The sequence below is a fragment of the Buteo buteo genome, chromosome 5, assembly GCF_964188355.1.
Source record: "Buteo buteo chromosome 5, bButBut1.hap1.1, whole genome shotgun sequence".
Taxonomy (NCBI): Eukaryota; Metazoa; Chordata; class Aves; order Accipitriformes; family Accipitridae; genus Buteo; species Buteo buteo.
The window spans coordinates 26,369,797-26,396,184 of NC_134175.1; the positions used below are offsets into that span (position 1 = coordinate 26,369,797).

General features: G+C 35.8%; 1 protein-coding gene across 2 annotated transcripts; it reads right to left on the bottom strand.

The window, feature by feature from the left end:
• Window positions 1-1,326: 1,326 nt before the first annotated feature.
• On the bottom strand, window positions 1,327-26,204 carry DNAJC10 (DnaJ heat shock protein family (Hsp40) member C10). 2 transcript variants are annotated; one of them, XM_075028307.1, is made up of 23 exons: window positions 26,074-26,204; window positions 25,047-25,408; window positions 23,201-23,366; window positions 21,387-21,437; window positions 19,908-19,990; window positions 19,578-19,709; window positions 18,636-18,729; window positions 18,343-18,420; window positions 17,049-17,092; window positions 16,538-16,678; window positions 15,066-15,155; window positions 14,173-14,286; window positions 13,277-13,391; window positions 11,364-11,491; window positions 10,971-11,087; window positions 9,609-9,710; window positions 8,407-8,562; window positions 6,901-7,034; window positions 5,334-5,387; window positions 4,794-4,941; window positions 4,221-4,340; window positions 3,046-3,162; window positions 1,327-2,470 (listed from the first exon to the last, which is right to left on the bottom strand). In XM_075028307.1, the coding sequence occupies exons 2-23, from the start codon at window positions 25,245-25,247 to the stop codon at window positions 2,459-2,461; spliced, it is 2,397 nt and encodes a 798-aa protein (XP_074884408.1). In that variant the 5' UTR covers window positions 25,248-25,408; window positions 26,074-26,204; the 3' UTR covers window positions 1,327-2,458. The 2 variants fall into 2 exon arrangements, with proteins under 2 accessions (XP_074884408.1, XP_074884407.1); XM_075028306.1 differs by lacking the exon at window positions 26,074-26,204 and adding an exon at window positions 25,701-25,846.
• Window positions 26,205-26,388: the final 184 nt, after the last annotated feature.

Here is a 26,388-nt window from a genome sequence, read left to right on the forward strand (position 1 = left end):
ACATCTCCGTGATTCTACAGGAGAAAATTGAGGGAGCTGGTTACTTCAGGATGTTCTTACTTAAAAAAATAGTACTGCTCCAGAAGTGTCTTGAATAACCAGTTTAAACCTTTGATTAGTAAAAGTTGGATCATGTAATTATGTGAATTTGTCCTTAGAGAATGTTGGAGATATAACTATGTATAAAAGGTTTTATTTATTTATTTATTCATATGGCTAGCAATAAAGGCAAGACTTTATTACTTGCTGCATTTCCCTTAAGCTGCTTATTGAGAACTGTCAGAAAGGGCAGCTGGCAAAAAAAAACCCATGGAAACTTGGAAAAACTTTAGAAACCTGTATCATCTACAGCACACTCTCTTTCTGTTCTGCACCTCATTTTTTATCCATACACATCCATTTAGTTTTTAGCTTAGAAATTTAAAAAATTGGATGCAAAGAGAATATAATGATAGAAAATTAAATCTTAAAAATGAACTTTATTGATATTTAAACTAAATCATATTTGCCACAGCCTAAATGAGTTTCAAATCCAGTAGTCCTGACAGAAGTCAGTGTACAGGATATTTTGATGAGGATAGTGGTGTTGTCTTTTCATAGTAGTTATCTATATGCTTCAAGTGACTAAACCAGAAGGAAGTGACAAAGTAACTTTACAAAAAGCTGAAGTATGAATAGAGCCATAGTAAAGCCAGAAAGTTCTTCTGTTACCATCATCTTAGGGAGGAGACTACTGTGAAGCACTTTTTTTTTTTTCTACTAGTCTGTTCCTGTTAACAGAAATAAGAGAGAAACTGTACCTTAACAGGAATAAAGAATAAACTGTACAAATACCTACAGTTGGTTATTTTGGATTAGATTTTTAACAGTAGGATCCTTGAGCATGTAACTATGACCTCATTCTCCAGGAAGAAGGTAGGAGGTGGGAACTGAAGTTAGTTAAACATACATGCAAAAACTGACCAAAACAGAGTTTGTATTAAAGTCACAAAATACCAAAATTTTGACTTTTTTTTACTGTGATTGAATTTGAAGTTTGCTTTGGGAAGGTCTATTTTATTAAAAAATAGATGCAATACATTCTCTTCTTTCTCAGATTAATATACCACAAAACCACAAAGCAATAGAGGAAACCCTGAAGATAGGGGAAGAAGCATTTGAATATTTCAAAGTTACTAGAATCTCTTCCTTTTATTTCCTTCTGCCTTCTTTATAAAATAAATTACCTGTAGATTAGAACCTATTTACAAATTTATAATACTATGCTACAGTGACTAGTCATGCCAAATCTAAATATATGGAGAGCAGGGAAAAAAGTCGATCTGACAAGTTCTCAGCAGCATTTTATTGAAAACATGAAACATTTCAATGAACTCCTAAATGCAGCAGACATTTTGTTGTCTTCTGTAATTTTTTTTGTCTAGTGAGAAGCTATGAAAAATATTACCATTAAGAGTGGAAATTCTATTAAGATGTATGAGGAGACATTGCAATGTACAGTGTTCATTATTAAATTAAAAAAGGCACTTGCTATCCAGCTTGCCTAAAGATTATATAAAAAAACCAAACAAAACACCCAAAATGTCTGCAGAGAAAGGAAGAGTGGTAATACCAAAAGAGGTTAAGTATGTCCACAGAATACATTCATATTTAAAGAGACAATAATAAAGTTATGACCTAATAACTTAAGCAGATGCTTCTATGGCATAACTTAAATTTTGAAAGTCAATGAAACACTGAGTTTGAAGTCCTTGATTTATTTTTTTTTCTTATTTAAAAAAGAAAAAAAAAAAAGACAAAACCCAGACAAAACAACTAAAGAAGCTCTTCAAAGTTCTGTTCGTCTGGGCACCACCACCAGTGCCACTATATAGTAATCCATACAAGGGCAGGAGCAATGTAATTCAAGAAACCTATCCTGCCACCAGTTCTTGATTTTTTTTCTTAACAGTTGACTAGACAATAATGCAACCCCAAAGCAAAATGAATAATCATCAGGTAAAACTGTTTGTCTTTCAAATAGACAATGCCTCATTGTGTTTCTGCATTGCAGAGTGGTTTGAGTGCATATTCAGCCATAGGCTGAGTGCCACATTCAAAAAAGTGTTTGAAAAGAGATGGAAAAATATAAGGAACCAGTAAATGGGTAGGCAAAAGTGATAGAAGTCCACATTTCTGGTCAACTCCAATGTTTGACTAGGAAGAAGGCAGTTGGTATATCAGAAAAGGGACATGCAGAATTCATTTGCAGAAACATTGAATGCTTCCGCCAAAACCAAAATGCTTTCATCTCACCACAGTTTAACAGAATTCATACAGTCGCATATACCCATGAACTCAAACTAGTTTTCATCTCTTTTGTCCTGTCATGAATGTAATCAGCCTTATATTTTCCTCATGGTGTCTTCTATATTCACAGCTTCAGAATATTTTTAATTGTGTTTACCTCCAGTACCACTTAGAGTTCATCCTGGTGACAAGAAAATAAACAATTAAGTTATTCTGAAAGTACAGCTAAAAATCAAGATTATTGTTTGGTTTTTTTTTCTGTGATTTTAAATTTCAACTGGACAAATGTTTGTTAAATAGAATTCAGGGTACTTCTTAACAGGTGTATATTAATATCTTCTTTCTAAATTAAAATGTCAGTCCCAGTCTTGCACTAATCAGCCTCTGTAATTTGGTGCCAGCTTGCTAAATCTAGTTTAAGGATTATAGTTAAGGATACAGTGCATCTCAACCATTTAACGCAGCTGTCCCATGGACATGGGCCTGTCCCATCGATATCTATGAATTCTGCTAAGTCTTGCCATAACTGACATTGCAACTGCAGTATTCTCTGCTACATCTGTAGACATGGAGAACTGAGTTTGAATAAATAATAGTAACCAAAACAAGACTGGGAGTAAAATGTACCTGGTACTATTTGAAGATACAAGACTTAATGCTTCACGGACAAAGAGCAAATACTAACATCATTTTAAACAGCTATTCTTTCCAACAATTTAACTCTTCTGCAGAAGGCCCCACAGTAAGTATTCTTACCTTATTTCTAGATTTTTTTCTTTTTCCTTTATTTTGAATTGCTTCTAATTTTTCATTCAAAAGGTCAGCAATACCTTTTGCGTCTCTGCTGTCTATGTATTCCCCAAGAGCATTTTTCTTAAAAAAATAATAATAATAAAAAATATTGTGTAACATGTTACTCATGCTCTACACTGAATAGAAAATCTGCTTACTTTCAGATAAAATTCAAGGGAAATGCAGGGAGAAAGACAATGGCTCTGGTAGGTTGATTTATGATTCATAAATATATTTTTGTCTCTGTTTAAACAATGCTAATTGTCTTTACAGTAAGAACCACTCTTAGCTGCTAGTTTTCAAAACTACACAAATCTTATCCTGATCCTTAAAGAAACCTGAAATAGTTATCTTCTCACATTTATTCCGCTAAGTATTTAATGTAGAACTTCCCATAAGAGATTCAGTTAAAAGAAAAGTATAATTAAAAGAATTGGCTTAACTACCAGAATGCACTGAGTACTTTCTCTTCAACATTAATACATTTAAAAAGATGACTGTAATATTCTTGAAATTTAATAGTTTTACAAGAATAAAGGCAATTTCCTAGAAGTATGTGGATATTTTCAATTTTTTAATTTATTACTACTAATCTGTTAGTAGGAAGTATTGATCTCAGAGTCACACTGATAATTAATATGGTTTGATAAGGGTTGGTTTTGAGACAGAACACAATTAAATATTTCTTATCAATTTTCTATCTTAAAATACACTGTCAAAATTATAATGAAATGCTATGATTACATTAAAAGAATATTTCTCCTTAGCCAAAATGAAGTTGTCCACATTCATTTAGAGAGACTTTGCCTGCTTTTGGTAGCTGGTGGTAGAATTGGTAAAAGTTGAAAAACACTTTGTCACATGAGACCCCTGCAAAATTAAACCCTGGCTCTGGTTAAGCCCACATTTTAGTTACTGTTCTACTAATTTACAATTCATTATTTTTCAATAAAACATTATTACTGTCTCATTGTCCTACTATTTTAAGTATTACTGAAATTGTTTATTACTGTATCTCCAGAATATCTAAATAATGCACTTTAATACATTATAGAAGTAGTCTCTTAAGTCTTAATGTGAAATAAAATACATCTACTAACAGTACCCACTCACCAGTGTACACAAAGGAGACACTTTACCTTTGTTCCTTGGTAGGGGTAAAACTTAACAGTAGGGTAGGCTCTGATATCAGCAGTTTGACAGGTCTGAGCATACGCCTGACAGTCTACTTTTCCAGCTTTTACTTTTCCTTTAACAGTCTAAAAAGAAATGTTTATTAGAAACAAACTTCAAGTTCCCATGGGTGACTGTAAGCAAGTAACTTGAATAAGCCAGCAGTGCAGCTAAAAGTAAATGAAAAATGTGGCTCAAATCTTTTAAATATCTCAGAGTAGTTGCTTGCTTCTGTTAACCTTGTATCAGAAGTCACAACATGTTCAGCAGAGCACTTCTACTTGAATTCAGGGCAAGCACATCACAGTTCCAAAGGTCACCCCATCATAAGCTGAAATCTGCCTCAGAAGAGGGTCTGTGTGTGTGTCTGTGCGAGAGACAATACCCAGTGGCAAGTGGGACCTAAAACTGTGGACTTTCACTGAGGAGGCTCATTGAGGGTATGCGATTTTTGGATGATTGCTAAGAAATAAAGTGCTGATTAATTATATTTTAGCTATTACGAGTACAACAATTTGCTAATACAGTTAAAAACCTACCCTTGCAAGGATCTCAAATTCAGGAGCAAAATTTTGGCAAGGTCCACACCAAGGAGCATAAAAATCAATGACCCAGTGATCTTTTCCATTCAGAACTTTTTCTGTGAAACTCTGAGGAGTCAGGTCTACAGACAGTTGTGGTAAATATCTGTGGAAAGGAAGAATAACAGTCATAATCCATTCAAAACTTTAAACATATCCAAATTCCATTTATGCATAAGAAAAATTTCTGAAGTTAAGAATATTAGTAGTCTGGAAATCTCTACTTTACACTTTGTACTATAAGAGAATCCCTTTTTAAAGTGGTAGACAAAATAATAATATGGTCTTCAGAAAATGGGTGGACAGCAAGGAGTATGCTATTTCTCCATATTTTAAAAGCTGAAGTTAAAAGATGTGGAAACTTTAGCATCTTAAATTAAGCAATACATATATCTGAGTGTTTCTAATTCTTGATTTACATAGCATTTAAATATTAATTTCTCCTAGCAAGCAAACTATGCAAGCAGCTTATGAACAAAGTTTAATGCAGTAACTTACCCCAGTGCCCAGCCTCTCAGTGAATATGAATCTCTGTGCCATCCATTGTAGCTACTATAAAAAGAAAACAAAAATTCAGTTGCACAGTAGTTTGAATTACGTTTGAAAAAAAAAACACTCTGTAGAATGGAGATGATGAAATAATGAACTTAAATGCATATGTTTTAGGATATATTTCTACCTTAGTTTCAAATCTGTCTTGTTAATACAATTCAAAGATACGGAATTAAAGGCTAGAAGATGAAGAGAAGAAAATTCTATGTCAAGAGAGTAAGAAACGTGGTTTGGAGCACATGAGCTTTGATAACTAGAACTATTTTGAACGAAGGATCTTTGGTAATAACTCCAGATAAAATTGCAGCCTCTATGAAACCTGAGAATTACATTGAAATACCTTAATATATTTTCCAATTGATGTTCATTCATTACACTAAAACAGCTATTAGTTATATACATTTCCCTCAATTTGACAGTAGAAAAGCCAGGCAAACTGGTTACTTGAACAAGGATTTATTATTTGGACTTCCAGGGCATTGCTTAATTTTGAAATTCTAGTGACAGGTTAGAAAGAAGATTAATTCAGGATTCATATCTACTAACTTACAACTTTATAACAAAGTATTTTTCAACAGTTACCTGGTCAAAATCTGCCTTGATAGTTTTTGGTGATCTTTATTTTAAAAGACAAATTTCCATATTTTTGCAGGAAATAGCTGACTCATGATTAGGAATTCGGCGCTTAACAGTCATATTCACCAACTTAGTTGTTTTCAACAAGAAAAAAAAATCCTGATTTTAAGAGAAACTTTTATCTAGAACTGAATAAAGGCAAGCAGTCCAATGATGAAAGTTACTGAAGTCTGCTATTATGCCCTATGATGAAGAGGCTTTACCATTTATTATCTGCCAGCATTTCATAGAACTTTCCAATTTGTAAAATAATGAAGAAACATATTTGCTATTTCAGATGGTTATCTATCTTTAAATATGCATGTGCTTCCTGAAATGCCTGGATCTTCAAACAGTACTGTGAAATGGAGGGGACAGGCTGTTTGGTTTTGGCCAGATTTTATTTCCCATATAATTTTGTTGTTGTTGTTGTTAATGATTAATGTTTCCACACTAATGATACAATGAATGGGATGATTAGATACATGATGGACAATTTTTGTAACGGTGCTAACAAGCTGTTGGCAGGGAGGATGATCAGATGGCTATATCACTTTGTTCTCTAAAGGTAGAGCTGCAATCAATTAGGCCTAGTAGTATTTTTATATTGCATAATTTAAATAATCTACTTTAACAGGCAATTAAAGTTAGAAAACTGGCAATCAAGAACAAGAAATAAAAATTAAGATTTCTGAGGCTGGCTAAGTTCAAATTACTGAGATAAAATGGGAAAATAAAATGACACTTGTTTGAAGTAACAAAGTCAATAACACCTAAACAATAATATTGTAATGGCCTATTTTAAGAGCTGTGATGAACCTTTCCTACAGAACAGAAGATGTATATTCATCTTGTTCCACATCATCTAACATCTCTCCAAATGAAGTAAACTACTTACTAATAATGATGAGCTGTGTTTGATTTTTGAGGGAAGAGTCTTATTTCAGGATATCCCCGAACACTTTCTTGGTGACAGAAAGAATAATATTTTTGACAATCCACACTGCCTACACTGATTAATCCATTTAGCATCTGAAAAAAGAAGAAAACCTACAATCAAATATGCTAATCAACACTGCTACACTTTCAGTAATACTTCAGATTTTAAGTCTTAATCACTTAGTTGGGGAAAAAAGCCCAACAAAACAAACCAAGATTATCACAAGGCTTTCTTCTTTCCTGTAAATGGGTCACTGGTATCTAATGGGAGCCAGCCACCCAGGTGCATTCCAATCATGCACATATATTTTAGTATAAGCTGCATGCACATGGCTCATGAGGCACCTACCTTGCCTCAAAGGTACATATGAGTGTGATTATTTACTATAAGGACTATCATATTACCATGTTTCATACCATAGGCTCAGTAATTACGACAGATCCTGGCGCAGTGCAGATGTGCTATCAGTTGCACAGTTGGCCTGTGTCTTGAACACGCTGTATTTGTTGGAAAGGCCCAAACCACCTGGCATGGGCAAGGGAAGCTGATGATTACTGAACTTGTACTATAAAGCTACTAATACTTTGCAGACATTTGACCAGAATATAGAACTCCTAGTCTAGGTGAGTTCTAAATGTCTGAAAGTCAGTCATGGACTTGTTTCCAAAGCCCTATTTTTTTTGCCTTTTTTTTGCCCAAAGTTTCTAGTTCAAATTCCTGGAACTGTGTCCAGGAAAACCCAGATAGTTGTCTGTAAAGTAATATTACCTTTGCAAATGAGAGAAAGCTGTAATGGCCTTGCAAAACAAAAACACCCTCCCCAATCCCAGCAATTCCATGTTGAAGTATGTGTAATTCAGCTAACTGACAATCAGCCTTAAAATGTACGGTATTTAACATTTATTTACTTTCAGTGAAGAAAACAAGATCTCAGAAAAATTCTTCCTAATATAGGAAATAATTAAGATGGATAAGATTGAATTCCTTTAATCTGAAATTCAAGTCAGAGGTTTCACCAAGGTCTAAGTGCTATCTTAAAGATGACTAATGATCATAAAGAATACTGAGAATAAAGTTCAAATTATTTCAACCAATTCTTATCCAATTTATGGATAAATTTTTTTTTCATATTTTATTTTAAACAAATGCAGAGCTGTTTTCTATATAAAGCACTAAGCATCAAGGAAAGTTAGTTACTGTAAAGTTTCTTAGATCTTAGAAAACACACTTGTATCAACAGGAAAAACTGGATTACAGTATCAATGTACTGAACCTTTTAAAAAAACAGAGAAAAACTTTGCATTTGAAACAATATAAAACTGTCAGGTAGGAATTCCCTGTTTTATCTCCAGTATTAATCACTAGACTTTCTCAGTTGACAAATCTCTAAGATAGCGGTTGTACCATCTCAATAATTCCACAGAAGAGGACACAAAAGCAGAAAAATGTTTAAGTGTCATTTACCCTGGCCATTTTTTTCCATTCTGGCATTAAAGCCTGACAAGGTCCACACCATGGAGCATAGAAGTCAACCATCCAGATTTCCTCTCTTTTTCTTCTCTGAACTAATTCAACAAATGTCTCTGGTGTTAGGGAGAGCACCGATGGATTCCTAAGATCCTAAAATAAGGACAGTTTATAGACACACACTCTGCAACAGTAAGTTATCCCATATCTAGCGCCACCACATACAAACAGACTGTACCAAATTCTGCGAATGTCCCTCTTTTAGTGAAATTTGCTTGCTGCTGTGGCAGGAAAGACTCCACACCACTGAAAGGCATGGAAGCATTAAAAGTCATCCTTTCAACCAGACAATCATATGCCTGATTTGCTGAGAAAAGCTATCAAAAAATACAGCTAGGCTGCAAAAGGGAGGTTTTCTGCCTCTTCTCCATAAAGGGAGGCAAAAGGCAAGAAATTCAGCTTAACTGGCAGGAACAGGCATTATGACACTCAGCCATGCTATTTAGGCTGGGATGCAGAAGAATACATATGGTACATTAGGGGCCTCTGAATATCAACTGAAAAAGACTGATCTCCACCTGTTCCTGCCTGTGTGCTCTTACGCTTGCTTTTTCTGGGCTACCTAGTGAGAATGAACAGTCTGTACAGCCTGCAAATGTAGCAGTGAGAACCTGAATGCTGGAGGAAAGATGGGTGCCAGAACTCTGGCAGCAACAATGATAAGTACCAATGATTTGCAGTTCTGTGAGTTAAGAAAGTTCAAGAAACAGCTGAGAAGTGTGGAGGGCAGCAAGCTAACTGACAAAAATGTGAACCTCCTCCTATGTCAAGGTGTGTTAGTGAGGCATTTTCACCTTAATATTACATCACTTCATACTTGTAATTCCTTTATCCTCTGTCTGAGATAGATAGATAGAAATCATTACTATTACTTTGCAGATTAGAAGGTATCTTAAGTTATTTGCTAGTGATCTCAAAGAAATTACTTGACAGAGTAGGGAAATTAATCCATTAGGTGTCAAGTCCCAGACATACAGTTGCTGGATCACTTTTCTTGCTCAAGGTTTTTTTCACTCTTTATCTTACTAGTCTAATTAATAAAATAAAAAATAAAAATCTTAGAATCTTCCAAGTAAAGACATGTTTGTGGATGAGCTGCCTACAGAGCATGACTGCAACAAGGATTATGATTTACATACCTCTATAAACTCCAAGATCTGCTCAGCGGAGTGATGTCCTTCATATTCATGAACATCAGACTGATTGAACACAACTGTTGTTGGATAAGCTCGAATGTTATGCTAACAAAACAGACAATAAGAAATTGCAAGGAATTATTACATTTCTTGTACTTTCCTTCAACTTCTGTTGGTATTGGTGGCTCACAGCTGCTAGTCTATCCAGTTTGTACAGTACAACTGCTCAGACTTACATGCAGATGGGAGTTTGAGACCATTACAAATCAGTACAGAAAAGATGCCAATTGTATTCAGAGATGGCATAGTTTGTTCTGAATTTAAAAACCAGCCAGTAGTTCTTTTACAATGCTCCACAAATACAGGAATTAATCCACGGGCCTTCTAAGCCTTAACTTTAAAGCTATTCCCAGTCTCCAGGTGGAAATGCTTGTACTGTATGACTAACTGTATTGTTTACTATTGAACACAGATGCTTCCATGACTTGAATTCTTCAGTGTGTAAACACATCTAAATAAAACTTTAAAAATATTATCCTTTCTTGCTCATTTTTCATGTGTTTTAAGACATTCACATTTTAAAGATAAATACATTCTAACATAAAAAGCTCTTGTGAACAATAAAATGTGCAGGTGCAGGAAAGCTGTCAAAATGTAGTATTTTCTGGGATTCAGGAAAAGTAATGTCAGTAATTTCTACCATGATAAATTCATTGAAGCAAAAGTTAAAGCAAATTTAAACATTGAAAATTGGTCAAAATTAAAAAAAAAAAAAAATTTCATGCCATTACTATATCTTTAAATAAGTGTAAACTGGTAAGTAATAAACTTCTATTAATTTGAAAGTGATCCTGCACTTCTTAAGTGCTACAAAACAAAAAGCACAGTCAGTTAGGGTGAACTGAATTAGAAGTGGTTTTGCAGACATCTTGAAAAGGTGTTATATCAATGTAAAACTTGTATTTTTAAATGTTTTACTGTTTTTAATCCTCCTAGGTGAAGGACAAAAAGAATGTATGTATGTATTTACATACACATTAGAAAAAAAATTCTGGCTCTGCTTTCTTTTTTTCTCTTAAAACCCCCAGGAATTATTAAATTCTGATACTTCCAGAGTCTTCCACTAACACTATGAAATCAGAGAAAAATGTGACCTGTATTTTGCATTAATATATTATCTGTAGTGGTTACATAGCTTGCTCCTTTGAAAAAAATTGATATATGTGTCATTTTCGGTTTACTACCCTTTAAGAAAGTAATATTAAAGAACAAGCATTTTCTGCCCCCCTCCCTAGAAGAAAATAATATTCTTTGAAAGGATTGGTTTGGGTTTTTTTTATTTTATTTTTAGTTCCTGCAGCTTACCATGTTGCAAAGCCCTTCATGAACAGTACAGTCTAGCGTTCCAAATTTAAGCTGACCATAAAGATGTTTTGATGCTTTTCTCAGCTCTGGTAACAAAGCTCGACAAGGAGGACACCACTAGAAAAAAAAAAAATGCAAGTAAGTGCAATTGCTTTCCCAGCAGTTGGGTCTCAGAAGAATGTAAGCTGTTTGAGATTAATGATACACTGCTTTGACAACAGACTCCACTCAATAAGAAACCCACACAGTCTAGGAACTAGCGCTGCCAAGGAATGGGAACTTACAATACCATCTCATGATGCTGAAGGACACTTTCAAGATACTGCTAGTATTTTGTAACATAGTTACATAGCAAATTTGAGAAGAAAGAAAATGTAGATATTAAATATTTACCGGTGCAAAGAAATCCACAAGCCATGGTTCCTTCTCTTTGTCAGGAAAATTCTGAGGTCCCAGTGTGATAACGTGAGAGTTGACACTTTCTTTGGCAAATGCAACAATGTCATATAAGATCTTCTTTCCTTCAAAGAACAACGTAGAAAGGAAACTTTATTTTTCCCTATGAGAGATCTCATTAAAAAACTCAGTGACAGCAACAGGAGTCCGTCAGTTCTCTTGACTCATCTTTAAACATGGCCTGATTAAATAAATTAAACAGGTACTGGCTTGCTGTTTCTCAGGAAGACCATGTTAAACTGTCCAGACCTACATAGGTAAGACATGCTCTAGGTGACAGTTGATATTTGGCTAACTGGATATTTACCCAATATTAGTCAAATAAATGTTTTATGCAAGACAAAACATGTTTTTGTCAAACAAAATTACTCTTTTTTTGTGACTGGACTGTTGGCTGTTTTACCATCTTACTAGTGTTTGTTGGAATTAAAGTTACTATTCTAGATACACTTGCCTTGGCAAAGGTATTGACACAGTAAAGACTTCAAGCAAAAGAAATTATATCAATAAATCACAGCCTTTTAGGTGTAACTGAAGTTCCTGCTGACACAGCTCTAGTGGGCAAAGATCAAGTCTCTTCATACCCTTCATGTACATATTTGTTAGCAGAAATGAGAGTTTGTGTCTTGAACTGAGACTAAGAACTTCAGGGTAATTAAATCTGAAGTCACTGCACAATTACTTACTAAAATTTATTACTGTTCTTAGATTTTAAACTCTTGAAGCCCTTTGACATAGCATACAAAAAAGCCTGATTCTTTCAAGTATTATATTGTTATAAACATATAAAAATATAATAAATATAATGGAGTGAGATGACTGTTCTCAAACGTTCCAGATGTCATCTATTTTGTAAATAGTAAACAAAACCATTCAGAAAAGAATGTATGTACTGTAGTCCAATGCATTTCTCTTATACTATTTGTAATCTATGCCATTAGAAAAAGATCTAAGAATGTTGTATGTATGTGACCCTTTCTTAGCTTCTCTGCAGGAGTGGAAATTGCAAGGAGTATATAAGGCTTTTCCCAGCAGCAATCATTAGATGTATGGGATCATCTTTCCCCCTTAGATACAACTAATCTTTTCTAAGTGGTCAAAAACCTTTCTCCTTGCTTCTTTATTACAGTACTGAGGTTCTGACTTAATTCTAGCAAGCTGTTTCTAATACTTCAGAAGCTGAAAAATGAGAACTTTATCTTGCATAATTGCCTTGTGCTGCATTCTGGATGAAGCTGCACCTATTGCTGGAAGCGACAGTCTTGCTTCAGGCTGCATTCTTCAATTTTGAATCCTTTCAGTGGCACACAGCAACATAGTTCCAACCTTTCCTGGAAGTAAACTGCTACTTCGGAAATGAAAGTAAGTGGTAAAAGTCTCAATATAGATTTTCTTGGATGGAAGTCAACAAAAGATGGAATTAGTTTTAGTGCAGTGACACACGAAATCAAATCCAAGTTTCTCAAGTTGGCAGCACTGTGTAAGTAGCATGTTAAGCCTATATGAAGGGCGTGCCTTACAGCATTCTTTGGTTTTCCTACCCAAAACAGAAGCTGTCCTGATCAGCTTCAGAGATTTCATTTGAATGTAATTATGTAAATGACATTGAAATAGACAGGATAGTAAAGACAAAATACATCTCTTGGCATCTGTTGACTGCTTACCCAGGAAAAAAAGAAAAAAACCAGAGGAAATTATAAGTTTGTGCAAGGCTACAGTAAGGTCAGAGGAAAAAAAGCAAATATTACAACTATGAAACTCTTCTTTGGGAAAACAAATGCAATTTGCCAAAGATAGTGTCATATCAAAGTGATTATGTAATGATTTAAACTTGCCAAAGTTTCCCTTACCATGATGAATTTCATAATCTCCAGTTCCTTTTCCTTTGAAGACTGCTAAACAAGGCTGATAGACATATAGTTTGTTGCAGATGCTTGGTGAGGAAAGACAGTCAAACTTGCCAACCTATTTAACAGAGAGTGGCATCTTAATATAAGGCATCCTAATTTATATAGATTAACATATTTTGAAAGGCAGTAAGAGTTAGGAAAAGAAGGTAAAAATACAGAAAAGTAGTAACCTTTTTATAAACAACAGAGGTCTTTAGACAAATTCAAGTGAACATCAGGAGGAAAACTAATAGCACAGCTATATTAGGTTGCTTGTTAATTTTTAATTTAAAGGCCAAAATGGGAATAAAACCTTAAAGTATCCTCTTCTTTTTTCCCTTCCAAATAAAATAGCAGGGAAGAAAAAAGACACCTAAAATAAACATGACATTCAAATTCTTCTAGTCAATGCAACAGTTTTTTTAACATACCGTGTAGAATAACACAATCCATAAGTCTTCAGTACAAAGTTTGAATCTGGTTTCTTTTTATTAAGAAAATTTTTGAGACAATTATAGGATTTTCTGAATAATTAAAATACAGCTTCACATACATCAATTTGATGTTGAAGTGTTAACTTTTAATTGTTAACTGAATGGGATCTGCAGCAACATTTCCCATGACAGAGCAGATTTAAAAGATAATCTTTCCTCACTACTTTTAAATTATTCAAACTGTATGGGAAACTTCATTGCTTGCTTTAAATGAAAAAATTTACTACAGATCTACCATATGATAGTATGTCTCTTTCAGTACCAGAGGTGGCAGGTGGTAGTAACAGCTAATAATGAAAAAACATACTGACTTGTTCTCTGAATGTAAATGGTATTTAATACTAGGTGAGTGAGCAGTCTTACCTGAATATGTTCATCTTTAAGTAAAAATTTAAGTTTCTTAAATTCCTGTACATTTGATTTATCACTCTCCCCAAACTGGAAGAAAAGCAGCCATCGGTGATGAGCCAGACGGTCCTTTAAACATAGGAAAAAAACCCCAAAACCACAACAAAAACACAGAAAAAAAAAATTATTCCAAACTTCTACCAATTTGTAAATTCCTTTTATGCTTTATAAAGGCAAGTGCCCAATTATTCATCTGATCTCCGAGTGACCTCCTCCACTCAAGAAATTCTTTCATGTAGTCCTTCCACTAAACTTCCTTTTACTGCAGCGGAAGTGGGAAAGAGGAAAAAATCTGAAAACAAGCTGGCTACATGCTACCCTCTATACTTTTTGTTTCCATGTTCTCTTGTAGATCAAGCTTCTAAGTGCTACAACAAGCGTGAAAAGAGGTTTCCTCCTTTTTTTTCCTCTAAGACACAAGTAACTTTTATGACTTCTAATTTCAGTTCATACATAACTTATCATGGATTAGAGAGTATTATTTCCTTTCTTACATCATTGACAAAATATATTTAAAACAAAATTCTCTACAATGAAATTGATTTAAAAAATAACTAGAAAGTTACAGTTGCAGAGTGAGGTGCAATGGCAATTTCTGTGGTTTTCTATCTTCCTATTAAATACATCCCCCTCCCCCTTACTTTTTTTGTTTTGCTGAACAACAAAAGTAAACGTAGACAAACAATGTTAAAATGTTAAATAATTTTGGCTACAGAGAAAAAAAGGTCATTTTCAGCTAAGTAAGTACTAGGTTGTTGTGTCAACAGGATTTGAAAAATCCTAAAAGTAACAATAAAAATATAAAAATTTATTACTTAAAGAAATCTTAACACATTTTTTAAATTTACCTCTAATGATGCTGCAGAGATAATTTCAAAGTCTGGCAAATGCTGCATTACTTCCTGATATATTTCTCTGGCATCCAAGGAGTTAAGAAACTAGGAAGGAAAGTTAACAGTGTTTATTATAAGGAATTACAAACATCAACCTGATTGTTGATGATTAGTACTCAAAGCAACAGGGAAATTATTCTGATTTGTTCCTTTCCATCAACTGAAGAGTACAGTTAATAAAATGTTATTTGATCGGCTTCATATATATAATTTCACAAACATCACTCTCTGAATACTGCTTTTTAACTTGTTTTCCTACAATATTAAACTCAAGATACAGTATTTTGTCAAAATGGAGGCTGAAAGTCTCAAATTCAAATTTCATGCCGAATTTTACAATCAAGTTTACAAGATTTCCAATCTAGTCTTACAGCCTTCCTTAACTGCACCGTACAGATATTTAAGTTTCAGTAGTTTTTAATATTTATGAAGTAATATGCATCAGTAACTCAAAGTTGGTAAGTTACAAGGTTGAAAGTATGTAGGTTACAAATTTAATTTCCTCCTTTTAAAGATACAGATCCAGTAGTGACAATAAAGGAACAAGCCCTGCTTCAAGCTAAGAATGTCTCCCATCAATTAAGGAAGTTAAAACTATCATACAAATGTAGGAGGAGGTTGCAATATTACAATAGAGCTGAACAACATAATCCGTACCAACAGACATCATAGGAGTACTTCTATCACACATGTCAGCACTCCATTCAGAGTAGCATTTCTCAAACTTGTGATACCTATGGCATATTCTTTCTGGAATAAAAAATTGGGGGCACATGGCAAATCATAGAATCATTTAGGTTGGAAAAGACCTTTAAGGTCATCGAGTCCAACCGTAAACCTAGCATTGCCAAGTCTACCACTAAACCATGTCCCTAAGGATCCCTAAGTCACCTGCAGGGATGGTGACTCAACCACTTCCCTGGGCAGCCTGTTCCAGTGCTTAATAACCCTTTCGGTGAAGAAATCTTTCCTAATATCTAATCTACACCTCCCCTGGCACAACTTGAGGCTGTTTCGTCTTGTCCTATCACTTGTTACTTGGGAGAAGAGACTCCCAAGTTTGCCCAGGATAGCTGGGTGGCAGCTCTTGGGCCCGTCATGGAGCACATCCCACCCCTGGATTCCCACAGCTGCTCAGGAAGGCTCCTGAGGAGGTGGCTAGGCAGTGCCACAGGCTGCTGCTATTGCAGCATGCTCCTGTTCACTCTCCCAGCATACCAGCAAACCGGGGACCACCTCCAGGGATCATTGCCTTAGAAGCCAAGAGGGATATAAACTCATACCAGGGCATATAAACTTAGAAGAAAGAAGGAAAAAAGCATCTTTTCAGTTAGATATAATCAATTGGAAAATTATTTATACATTCCTTTGTCATTGTCATCACCTTATTTTCTCTAAATACAAAATGGTTGAGAAACAACTCGTACCAAAACGCCTCCTTTCTCTTTGTTATTGATGATGGTGGCTCCAGGTGGAAAGTATGCTGTAGTACTAGATGAGATATCCAAATTATCACAAAGCTCACCCTGGGTGCCACAGTCCATCCAGCCTACATTAACAAGACCTTCCTGTAATAAAAAACCAACACAAAAATCAAAACCAAACACAAAACCAAAGAAGAGTATTTTTTAATTTCAGGTTCAGAAATGCTTTTGAAAATCCCAACACAAGCAATTATATACAACATTTAGAAAATGGAAGGAAACCATACTGGAATTCATTAGGTAATATTAATTAATATTTTATAAAATTCTTTAAAAATTTAATGTTATTCCAATATCTACTAAGTTAAAAATATTTCACTCTTCTGAAAGTTAATGGGTGAAATCTTGGTTCCACTAAACTCAGTGAGAGTTTTAGCTACATGTTGATGCTTTCCCTTCTGTTATTTTATTTTAAATATAACAGGTAATGCTTTCAAAGCGAAACGCTGCTTACCAACATGCCAGCTAGCTTAAGGCGTGTTTGGTAACTCAGGCAATCTGCAAAATAAAAATTATTTATTTACAAACAGAAAATTTCAAATTATTAATGCACTAAACCTACTCTTGTTTAGAATTACCCCTTTCCTCCTCACAAAGGTGACCATTTCAAAAGGCATGCTTCCTGGTTATTCATTCAGTATTTCAGTGACTTTAAGTTGTAACATCTAGTAATCAGCACTTGATGGTTGTCTACTCTAAGTTAAAAATAACATGAATAGCACTCTCTTCCTTCATCAACACAGAATTCTCATTTAAAAAATTTTAATATTTTATGTGCTATACTAAGACTGACCTATAAAATTTCTCCTTAATCCATGTTTAAAAAACACCCAAGAGGTATCTACATACTGTCTCGGAATGAAATTTCAATGGAAATATCAATTTTCTGTGATTCAAATAATAACTCACTATAATAAATACATCATATGCTCTAATTGCTCATCCAGACTTTGAATAGTTACTTTCCGATGCAGATTTTTTTCTGAAATAAGATGCATCGACCTCACTTCAATTGGACCAAAATTGAAAACTTAATAAGGACTGCAACTTGAAACCAAGTTATTTACAAATGTAAATCCAAGACTGCAGCTCTGGTTATTCAGTTCACAGAACAAAGGTCTCTTCATAAGACCAAGAAAACTTTATTTGTCAAAGGTGTAGCGCATTCACTTAGTTCTACCAGCTAATCAAGGCAACTTTCTCATATACCATATCCAACACTGATCCCAAGAAAGTCAGTGACAAGCAGCTACAAAAAACAATGCAAATCTATAAACTCTGTCATGACATCAGTGCTAAGAGCCAATTACTATGTCCAAACCTAACTTAAGAGCAAATATTCAGCTAATTTTTGAGTATTGGTGGTTTAAAGGGGAGATACATCCTTTCTTCTACTCTGCTATCATGACAAGCTGGCATGCACCTATGCAATATCTGTTGTTTGAGCTTGAGCTGGAAACTGAAGTTAGAGGCCTCTTCTATCAGTTCCCTTCCCTGAGGGCTTACACTTGAGTGCCTTTTTAATGGCTTACATGACATTACAGAAGCACAAGAGCATAATCTTTCTATTAATGTCCCTTTTGTTAAACTGCCTCTAAAATGGAGCTTACGTGACCCACAGTCCAAATACTGTTGTGATCTAAGATATTTTAAAACCTTTTATTAGAAGCAAAAGGGATTATGCCACCATCAACAGAAGTACTTATTTTTCCTGTTTGACTTATTTGAAAAGTATTTAATACACCTACCCCCACGTTCAGCACAGAAGGTGATCAGCCAACCAACACCAGAAGCAAATGAAGTTTCAATGGCATTAACAAAGTTTCCTAAGAGTGAAACAATTTGCATCAGTTTGTGACTAAATGTGACTATGAAACAAGGTTTTATATTTATAGTAACAAATTACAGTAAACTACTTTTAATCTCAAAAAAGCCCCGTAGCAACAGTTGACAGATTCAGTTGTATACATTGGTTCTGCCATATTTGTACTGTAAAAGAAATTGCAAGAACAACACCCCAAGCAAAATATGTGAACATTACCTGCCCATAACTCGGTGACTGTGCTTGTAACATATTGCATGGCAAAGTTCTTTAAGCTCTCTTTTGACCTGTCTCCATAATATTTCACTGGTTGCTATAGAAGACAAGGAATAAAGTTTCTACAATTAAAAAAAAAAAAAAAAAAAGAAAAAAAAAAAGAAAAAACCCACCCCTAAACCCACTGGTTTTTTTATAACAGTATTTATGCAACTGCAGGATACCACTCTCTCCCCCTCACCTCTCCCACCCCTAGCTCTAATTGTTCTCTCCCTCCCATATTGGAATATTTGGAATTTAACTTCTATTTAAATTTTATAAAATGATTTCTTTCCAAGTCCAGCAACACAAGGATAATGTAGTCTTAGAAACACCAACTCCCAATGATTGTATTTCTACTTAAATAAAAATTGCTTGCATCAATCCATTTAGTGTATTCACAATCTCTGCGTTCAACCTCTCAAATCTTATCATTGTCAAAACGTACCCAACCATTCAAGTGCAATTTGTACACCACCCCTGGCACCACTACTTGTGTGGAAGGAATTTCCAAGTTGCTTTAGGTACACGGTCATATCCTTTAGACTCAAAACCACAGACTATCCTTTGTATTTGAAAAGTCCGTTGCAATACTATAAGAGAAACTGTTCAAGTAGACTTGTTGCTTTGCTACAGCACCACTGCCAACAGTATCTTCCCAAACCAGAAGTGATATGTTGCATGGTAAAATGATTTAAAAAACTCACTGTATAAACCAGATATCTATTTTCAAAGTTAACATTCTAAATTAATTTAACCAATGTGAAAGATGAGAAAAAGTAATTTATTAAAAGGAATTAATATATTAAAAGCAAGACCTTCACATAAACACCTGTGATTCAACAAGTTTTAAATACTTTTCCAGATTTCAGTCTTTCTAAAAACACTTGAAGTTTCATCACTTACCATTCCAGTTTTGAAAACATACAGACTGGGATAGCTGTTAATCCCTTTAATTCGACAAAGCATTCTATTATCTCCACAGTTGACAGCTCCAATGCGTATTACTCCATCCATCTCCTTGGCAAACTCCCTCCACTAGAAAAAAGGCAAAAAAAGAAAAAAAAAAAAAAAGTATTTTCCTATAAAGATATAATGAAAAATCAGCATATGTTTTATTCCTGGCAACTTGAATTGTAGTCTCTGGCTTCAGCTTCAGTGTAAAAATTCACTTCATTAAGTTTTATGCTGTTAAAAACAATGAACTTTCGGAGTTAATTTGCTTGTTATACATACCGTAGGTGCTAACTCGTGGCAGTGGGAGCATCGAGGAGAATAAAAATTCACAAACCACAGTTCTCCTGAGTTAACAGCAGCATCTAGATGGACAGAAGAAAATTCTAAGTAGTGCACATCTACAATGTAGTTATATCTAAAATGTACCTTTTTACTATATTGTTTTCCCCAAAAGCTGAATTAAGTATTTATATGTCAGACACAGTAACAGTAACTCAGACGGGATAAAGATTGCACCTAACTTGCACATACCTGCTGTTGTAGGCAAGTGCACAAAAATAATATTTCAGAGAATATCAGCACCCTGATTTTCAACATCTGTTCTATTATTTAAGAATAAATATACTCTCTACTCTCTACCTAGCTGAAATGCGTGACAGCATAAGTCTGGTTACCTTAAAAACAAAATATAAGTGCTAAAAGATTTTTACCCACTAGAACCTTCCATTTCCTTATATCACTTTATGTGTATTTTCTGGGTTCTACCAGGCAATCTTTTTATGTAGAATCCCTGTCTAATAGGTGAAAATGCAATGTAAAAAATCTAAGTTAATATAATTACTAGAAAAGTCAAGGGAAACATAATTAAATACTCTTGCTTATAAAAGAAAACAACAGCAACAAAGTATACACACACAGAGGTTATCAGCTTGAATTACATGGCTTTCAGTCTCTCCATTTTTGGACATTATTTTTATAGTGAATTTTCTAAATTATATTCATCTATATTAAAATATTCTCACAGCCAGACAACTAAGGGATGTGTAGATTCTGCTAATCAATTAACCAAAGCAAGGCCAGGTTCTTATGGAGAGCATCATGAGGTTCTGCTATTAGAACAGTTTACAAAACTGGTTCAGCGTGTAGATCCAGTACGTACAAAGGAAACTGTACTCAAAATGCAGATGAAAAGTCACACAAAATCCAATAGTTTTTCTCTCTAGTCTCTTTTAAACATCTTAGCTATAATTTTAAAAGAAAAAAACCTGGATGATATCCTCACTGAAAGTGTTATTTTTCCAGACCTTGTTTTACTTAGCTGTGTTTTTAGTATCTGGTATCACCTTCTGGTCTTGAACCTCTTGTGCAAGGCACAATTGACTGGATTTCACAGAAAACAATTAATAGAAGTAAAATAGAAAAGTTCTATCAAGTGCATTTTTAGAAAAGAGACCAAAAAATAGTAATGATAAATTAGGAGATACAAAATTTGAATTCAATAATTTCCTCTTAGAGATCTCACAAAGTATCTTTCAAACTTAATCTAAACTGTTTATTGATACTGATCTATTTGCTAACTAGCATTTACCAGGAAGTGTTAAGAGGCCTTTTTGTTTGTTTTCTCATCTGAAGATGATTTTCTGACAGTTTTTGGTATAGATATGTAACAGAAGTCTATAGAAACACAGCTCAGAACGTAAAAATTGTTACTTTCGGTTGCCATGTTGTCAAACGGATAGCTATTTATTTAAAACTTACCAAATTCTCCTCTATCCAATGTTATAATTTCAGGATCGTCATCATAAATACCTATTTAAAAAAAACAACAATTGCTTTTTATTTTTGCCATCTTTAAAAGGAAGAAACAAACTATCATCGTATTCACAAGATAGAAAACAGAAGACAGTACACCTAAGTTGAAATAGTAAGCTGGCAAAGATAGTTTTTACAACAAAGCTATATTTGTTTAGTAATATGTAACCTTAGTTTAATCTCTTGATAACTCCCGCACCCTCATGCTACAAAAGCCACCAACAGAACAGAACAGTTCTTTTGGTGTTTTAGTAGACAAGCCACCAAGTGAGCAGAGAACTTGAACTACCACTGCTATGGCAAGAGTATTAGAAATAACATCAACCAGTTGTCAGATTAAAATCCAGGAAGCTACAGCTCTCAGTGAGAGTGCTATATGTAATGTCTAGAAGCTTTCACTTCTTCTCTCAGCCTCTGGTTATCTAAACTATTTAGATCACAAAGGCGTTTCAGCCACAAGATTTTCCACTAACAGAATGTGTGAATGCCGTGGAATAAAGACAGCTTTTCTAAAAAGCTAACCAGTCCTACCTAGAACATCACTACAAAACAGTCTACTACTTCAAGTACGCAAGAAAAGCAGTGCGGAGATACCAAAAATACTATTAGACAGCATTATATTATGCTACTATGGCTACAGATCTTTTACAGTACCTAATATGGGGAGATGCCATTTCACCTGAGGTATACAAGGATTAAATGCAAATAAATAATGAGAGAAATTAATTTCTACAGGTGACAAGGTATTTTTTATATTACTGTCCATTTGTATATCATATATACATTATACATACACTTGTCCATATGTATATATATCTATTTTTATACACACACACACATATATATATAAACTGTAAAAATATTAAAATCTCCAAACAACTGGTTAATACATATGCAAGGATATTGTTTCTCAATCAAGCAGTGCAACTTCAGGCAGATAAAATTTCTTAAATCTGTTTATCTGAAGAAGTTTTAGGATAATTTCCATATTTTCCTGTGATAGTTGCACCTCTGGTTTATTCAGTTTCAATTTGCACAGACATTACTTTTTAAAAGATTGGGATATATTAAATCAAACTACACCAGAAAAACTTTTTCTTTTGTATCAATCAAACCATGTTCCTCAGCTCCCTATTTTAGCTTACTCCTGTTACAGCAGCTCTAAGAATGGTTTATTCCAGCCTTTCCATACAACTACCCAAAATTTTTTGAGACAAACATTAAATAACTTGTCTCAAGATCATTTCAGGTATGATTCTGTTATTACTTTTTAAGTTTCTACTACATCTTTACTCATCTCTAATTGTGTAACTGCATATAAAATAGGCTTGACAGTGCAAAAATCTCTCAAAATCCAATTGAGAATACTTTATCTAAACAAAAAAGGTCTTCCTGCATTAAAGAGTTAAAAAGCATACTGATGAAACATAAACAGTGGAATTTAAGTGGAAAAAAAAAAAAAAAAAGCTTTGCACTTTAGAAAAAACCAAGAAGTTAGATGACCAATAAAAAGGAAAGCAGCAGGAACAAAAATCTAGGTAAATATATTACTACATTTTTGGTATTTTTGGGTAGCCATTAACACAGTAAATAAAAGACTGGGTCAACAGAGAGAAAATGACAGTTACAGGAAAAGAAGAGAGCAGGCAGAAATCAGGAGAGGATGCATGAGAAATGCATAAAAAGATCTGATATACATCTGAATATTGCATTTACTTGTGACTGTTTTAAGCAAATCGCAAATATACATCATAACTTACCAAAATCATAGCGATAATAGTGCCAGCTTTCATAACGACCTCCTTGCTGCTGATCTTCAAGACCTTTCTCTCCGTACTTATCATACTTCTTCCGTAGATCCTCATCTTTAAGTACTTCATATGCTCTATTTATTTTCAAAAAATTTTCATGTGCATTTGGGTCATTCTGTGTAAGGGAAACTATAATTAGTAAGTGATTAATAAACCATATTGTACATATAATGCTGAGAAAATAATCTTTGGAAATATTTTTAAATCCCTACTAAAGATGTCAGTTGTGATGGAAACAGACATTACACAGTGATCTCCAAACAAACTACAGTAAAGTTTTCCTTTCCTGAAGCCAGATGAGTCTTCTCATTTCTTCATCCTCACTGAAGTACCAACTGAAATACAAAGCAAACTGATAGGAGGCTGTAACATTCTCCAGTGATCTCTCTTCTTTCAACTCTTTTTCTCCAATGGAAGAAAAAAAAAATACTTAAGAATGAAGACTTACCATTTCCTCTGCAATCTTTTCTACTCCCCTAGAATCCCCAGTTGTTCAGTTTGAAAATCTCTGCTATAAAGCCAGATTCATCCTTTCTGATCTTACGGTGTAGACAAAGGCCCCCTTTTTTATTTAAAAAGCATTCTGGTTCTAGGTAGCTTTGGAATTAGAACAGTGAAAAATCTCCAGACATATTTTGAACCCCAGTTTGGGTTCTGAGATGGTGCAGTATAAAGTTGGAGCAAAATCTGCAGCACTCTCCCACCCTTTTAACTTCTGCTTACACATTTCATTCAAAAGACACTTCTTAAAGATTCTTGACTTATTTACCTAGATATACATGAAACGAATTACCATTACAGAATTTGTGTAAGGGCTTCATCTTCTATCATCTTTAATGTTGAAAATAACTTGTTGAAAAATATTTAGTAGTATTGGCATACTTGGACACTACAGAATCTGACCGAAAATGTTATTATTTTGAGGGTATCAACACAGGGAAAACAAAACTTGCAGTTAATGGCTACAAGCTGGCATTTCTAACTTTGTTGAGATTTGGCTTTCTCTTTGAGCTTTGTCATGTTCAAATCCATTGTAAAACATTAGTGCCTCAGAGGCTTCAATGTATTCTGTGCAGGAGGGCCCTGAGCTCATATGGAACATTACTGTCTTCTGGGGCTCTGTGCAGGGGCAGTTGCACATACAAAGATCCAAAACCTCCTATTTCCTGTGAATTTCTGATTATTTCAGGAAAACTTGAGGAAAAACTGATGATGTTTAAAGTTAAAAGTGATTTCTTTGTACTTTGAAAAATATGGTAGTACAGACTGAGCCATTCCCAGTCTTCTCTCTCTGGTTATTCTAGAGCTCCTTATTACCCTCCCTTGTTATGCCTCGGCAGTCCCAGAATTTCTGCTTTGTCCTATTCGATACTTGGAGATTGATGTCTCAGTACAGGCTGGTGTTGTCTGCTGTTTAGATGAGACTTCACGTTAGGGTAACAGTAAGTTCCCCTAAGCTAAACAGAAAGAGACAAACTCATTGGTTTACCAACAAGGTAGTACATACAGACAAATTTTCTTCTATTTACAAAAATATAAAAGAGAATTAAATGATCTTGGCTCTTTTTTTCACCACAGCAATTTAATATGGCCCAAATTCAACACAGCCATGCATGACCAGTCTATCCCTTTTTGTAAATTTTCTCTGCAGAAAATCTGAGCTGAAGCATGTTACGAGGTGGTTATGTTACTTCACAAGAGCAGAGAAACATTTTAGATAAATTAAAACCACTTTTTGTTTAAACATTAAGATCCACGAACTCAACAACTTTGACCTGTTAAAGATGTAACTTACCTGGTTTTTATCAGGGTGCAACTTTAATGCCAGTTTTTTGAACGCTTGTCGTATTTCTCTACTACTTGCTTCTTTGGATATTCCAAGTAAACTATAGTAGTCCTGATCAGTGCACACAAGAACTATGACACATACTAAAACTAGCAATAAAGATCTTTTGAAATATCTAATATAATCTCCTTTGGATACTAAGAACTCCATTATGAAGCTTTTAGAAAGTTTACAAGTTCTGATTCGAGGAGGCTTTGGGAAGACTCTCCAGTAAATCCGCCAACGTTCAGAGATACAGCCGTATTTATGACAGAGCTCTTCAAAATGCTGGTTGTCCTACTTCATGTCACAAGCCTTGCAAAAGTTACAACCTATAAGAGGGGGGAGGAAAAAGCAATTAAGTACATTTTCCTTCTTATTCAATAAATACGTGTTAGTACAGAACCCCAAGGCCAGCTCGTGCAGGCTGCGCGTGAAGATTAAGTTTCCTGACGGCTAACTGCCTGCTGTCTGAAGACCACCCGAGTGAGAGACCACCTCTTTACTATGGACATCGTGAATGAGGTAATCACGCAAAGCTCTACTGAGCGACACTGAACACCAGCCACTTAGATCGCACCAGAAAAGCCCGTTGAGTCGGGCACACTTTTCCTTCAAACTTACTTTTAGTCTCGCAGGGGGACGTGTCTTCCCAAAGGACCCGGTAGCTTTGAGCCCGCCGCCGCTGCGGGGCGGAGGGCTGCCCGCCAAGTAGGCGGCGGACGCCCCTCGCAGATAAAGCCGGGCAGAGCTCGGGGACCGGCGATGGGCGGCGAAGGGGCCGGCGGGACGCGGAGGTGCGAGGCCGGAGGTAACAGCCCCGCCAGGCCGGGGGGCGGCCGGGCTGCGGCGGGAGAAGGGGCGTGCGGCGAGCCGCTGCCGCCGCCGCCGGGGCGGGGTTGCCGCGCGGTCCCCTCCCCTCCCCTCCTCTCCTCTCTCTCCCCGCTGGCGCGGCCTCGGTGCCAGCCGAGCGCCGGGGAAGCGGCGCGGCGCTTACCGGGCTGCAGGGAGGGCAGCGGCGCCGGCCGGCGGCTCAGAGCGGCGGGGAGCCGGCGGAGGGAGCGGGCCGGGCGCGGGGCAGCATGGGACGGCGGCGCCTTCACCCCGGCGCCGGGCGGAAGGGCGGCCCGCGGCGGGATCCGGCTCTGGGCCGGAGGCGGGCGGGGCGGCGGCTCCGGGGCTGACGTGGCCGCCGCGCCCGCCTCGGGCGGGGGGCTCGGCTCCCGCCGGCCGCTCCCTGCCGGGGAGCCCCGGCCCCCGCCCCTGCCACAGCCGGGCCCGCCCTCTGCCCGGCCTCGGCTGCTGCCCCCTG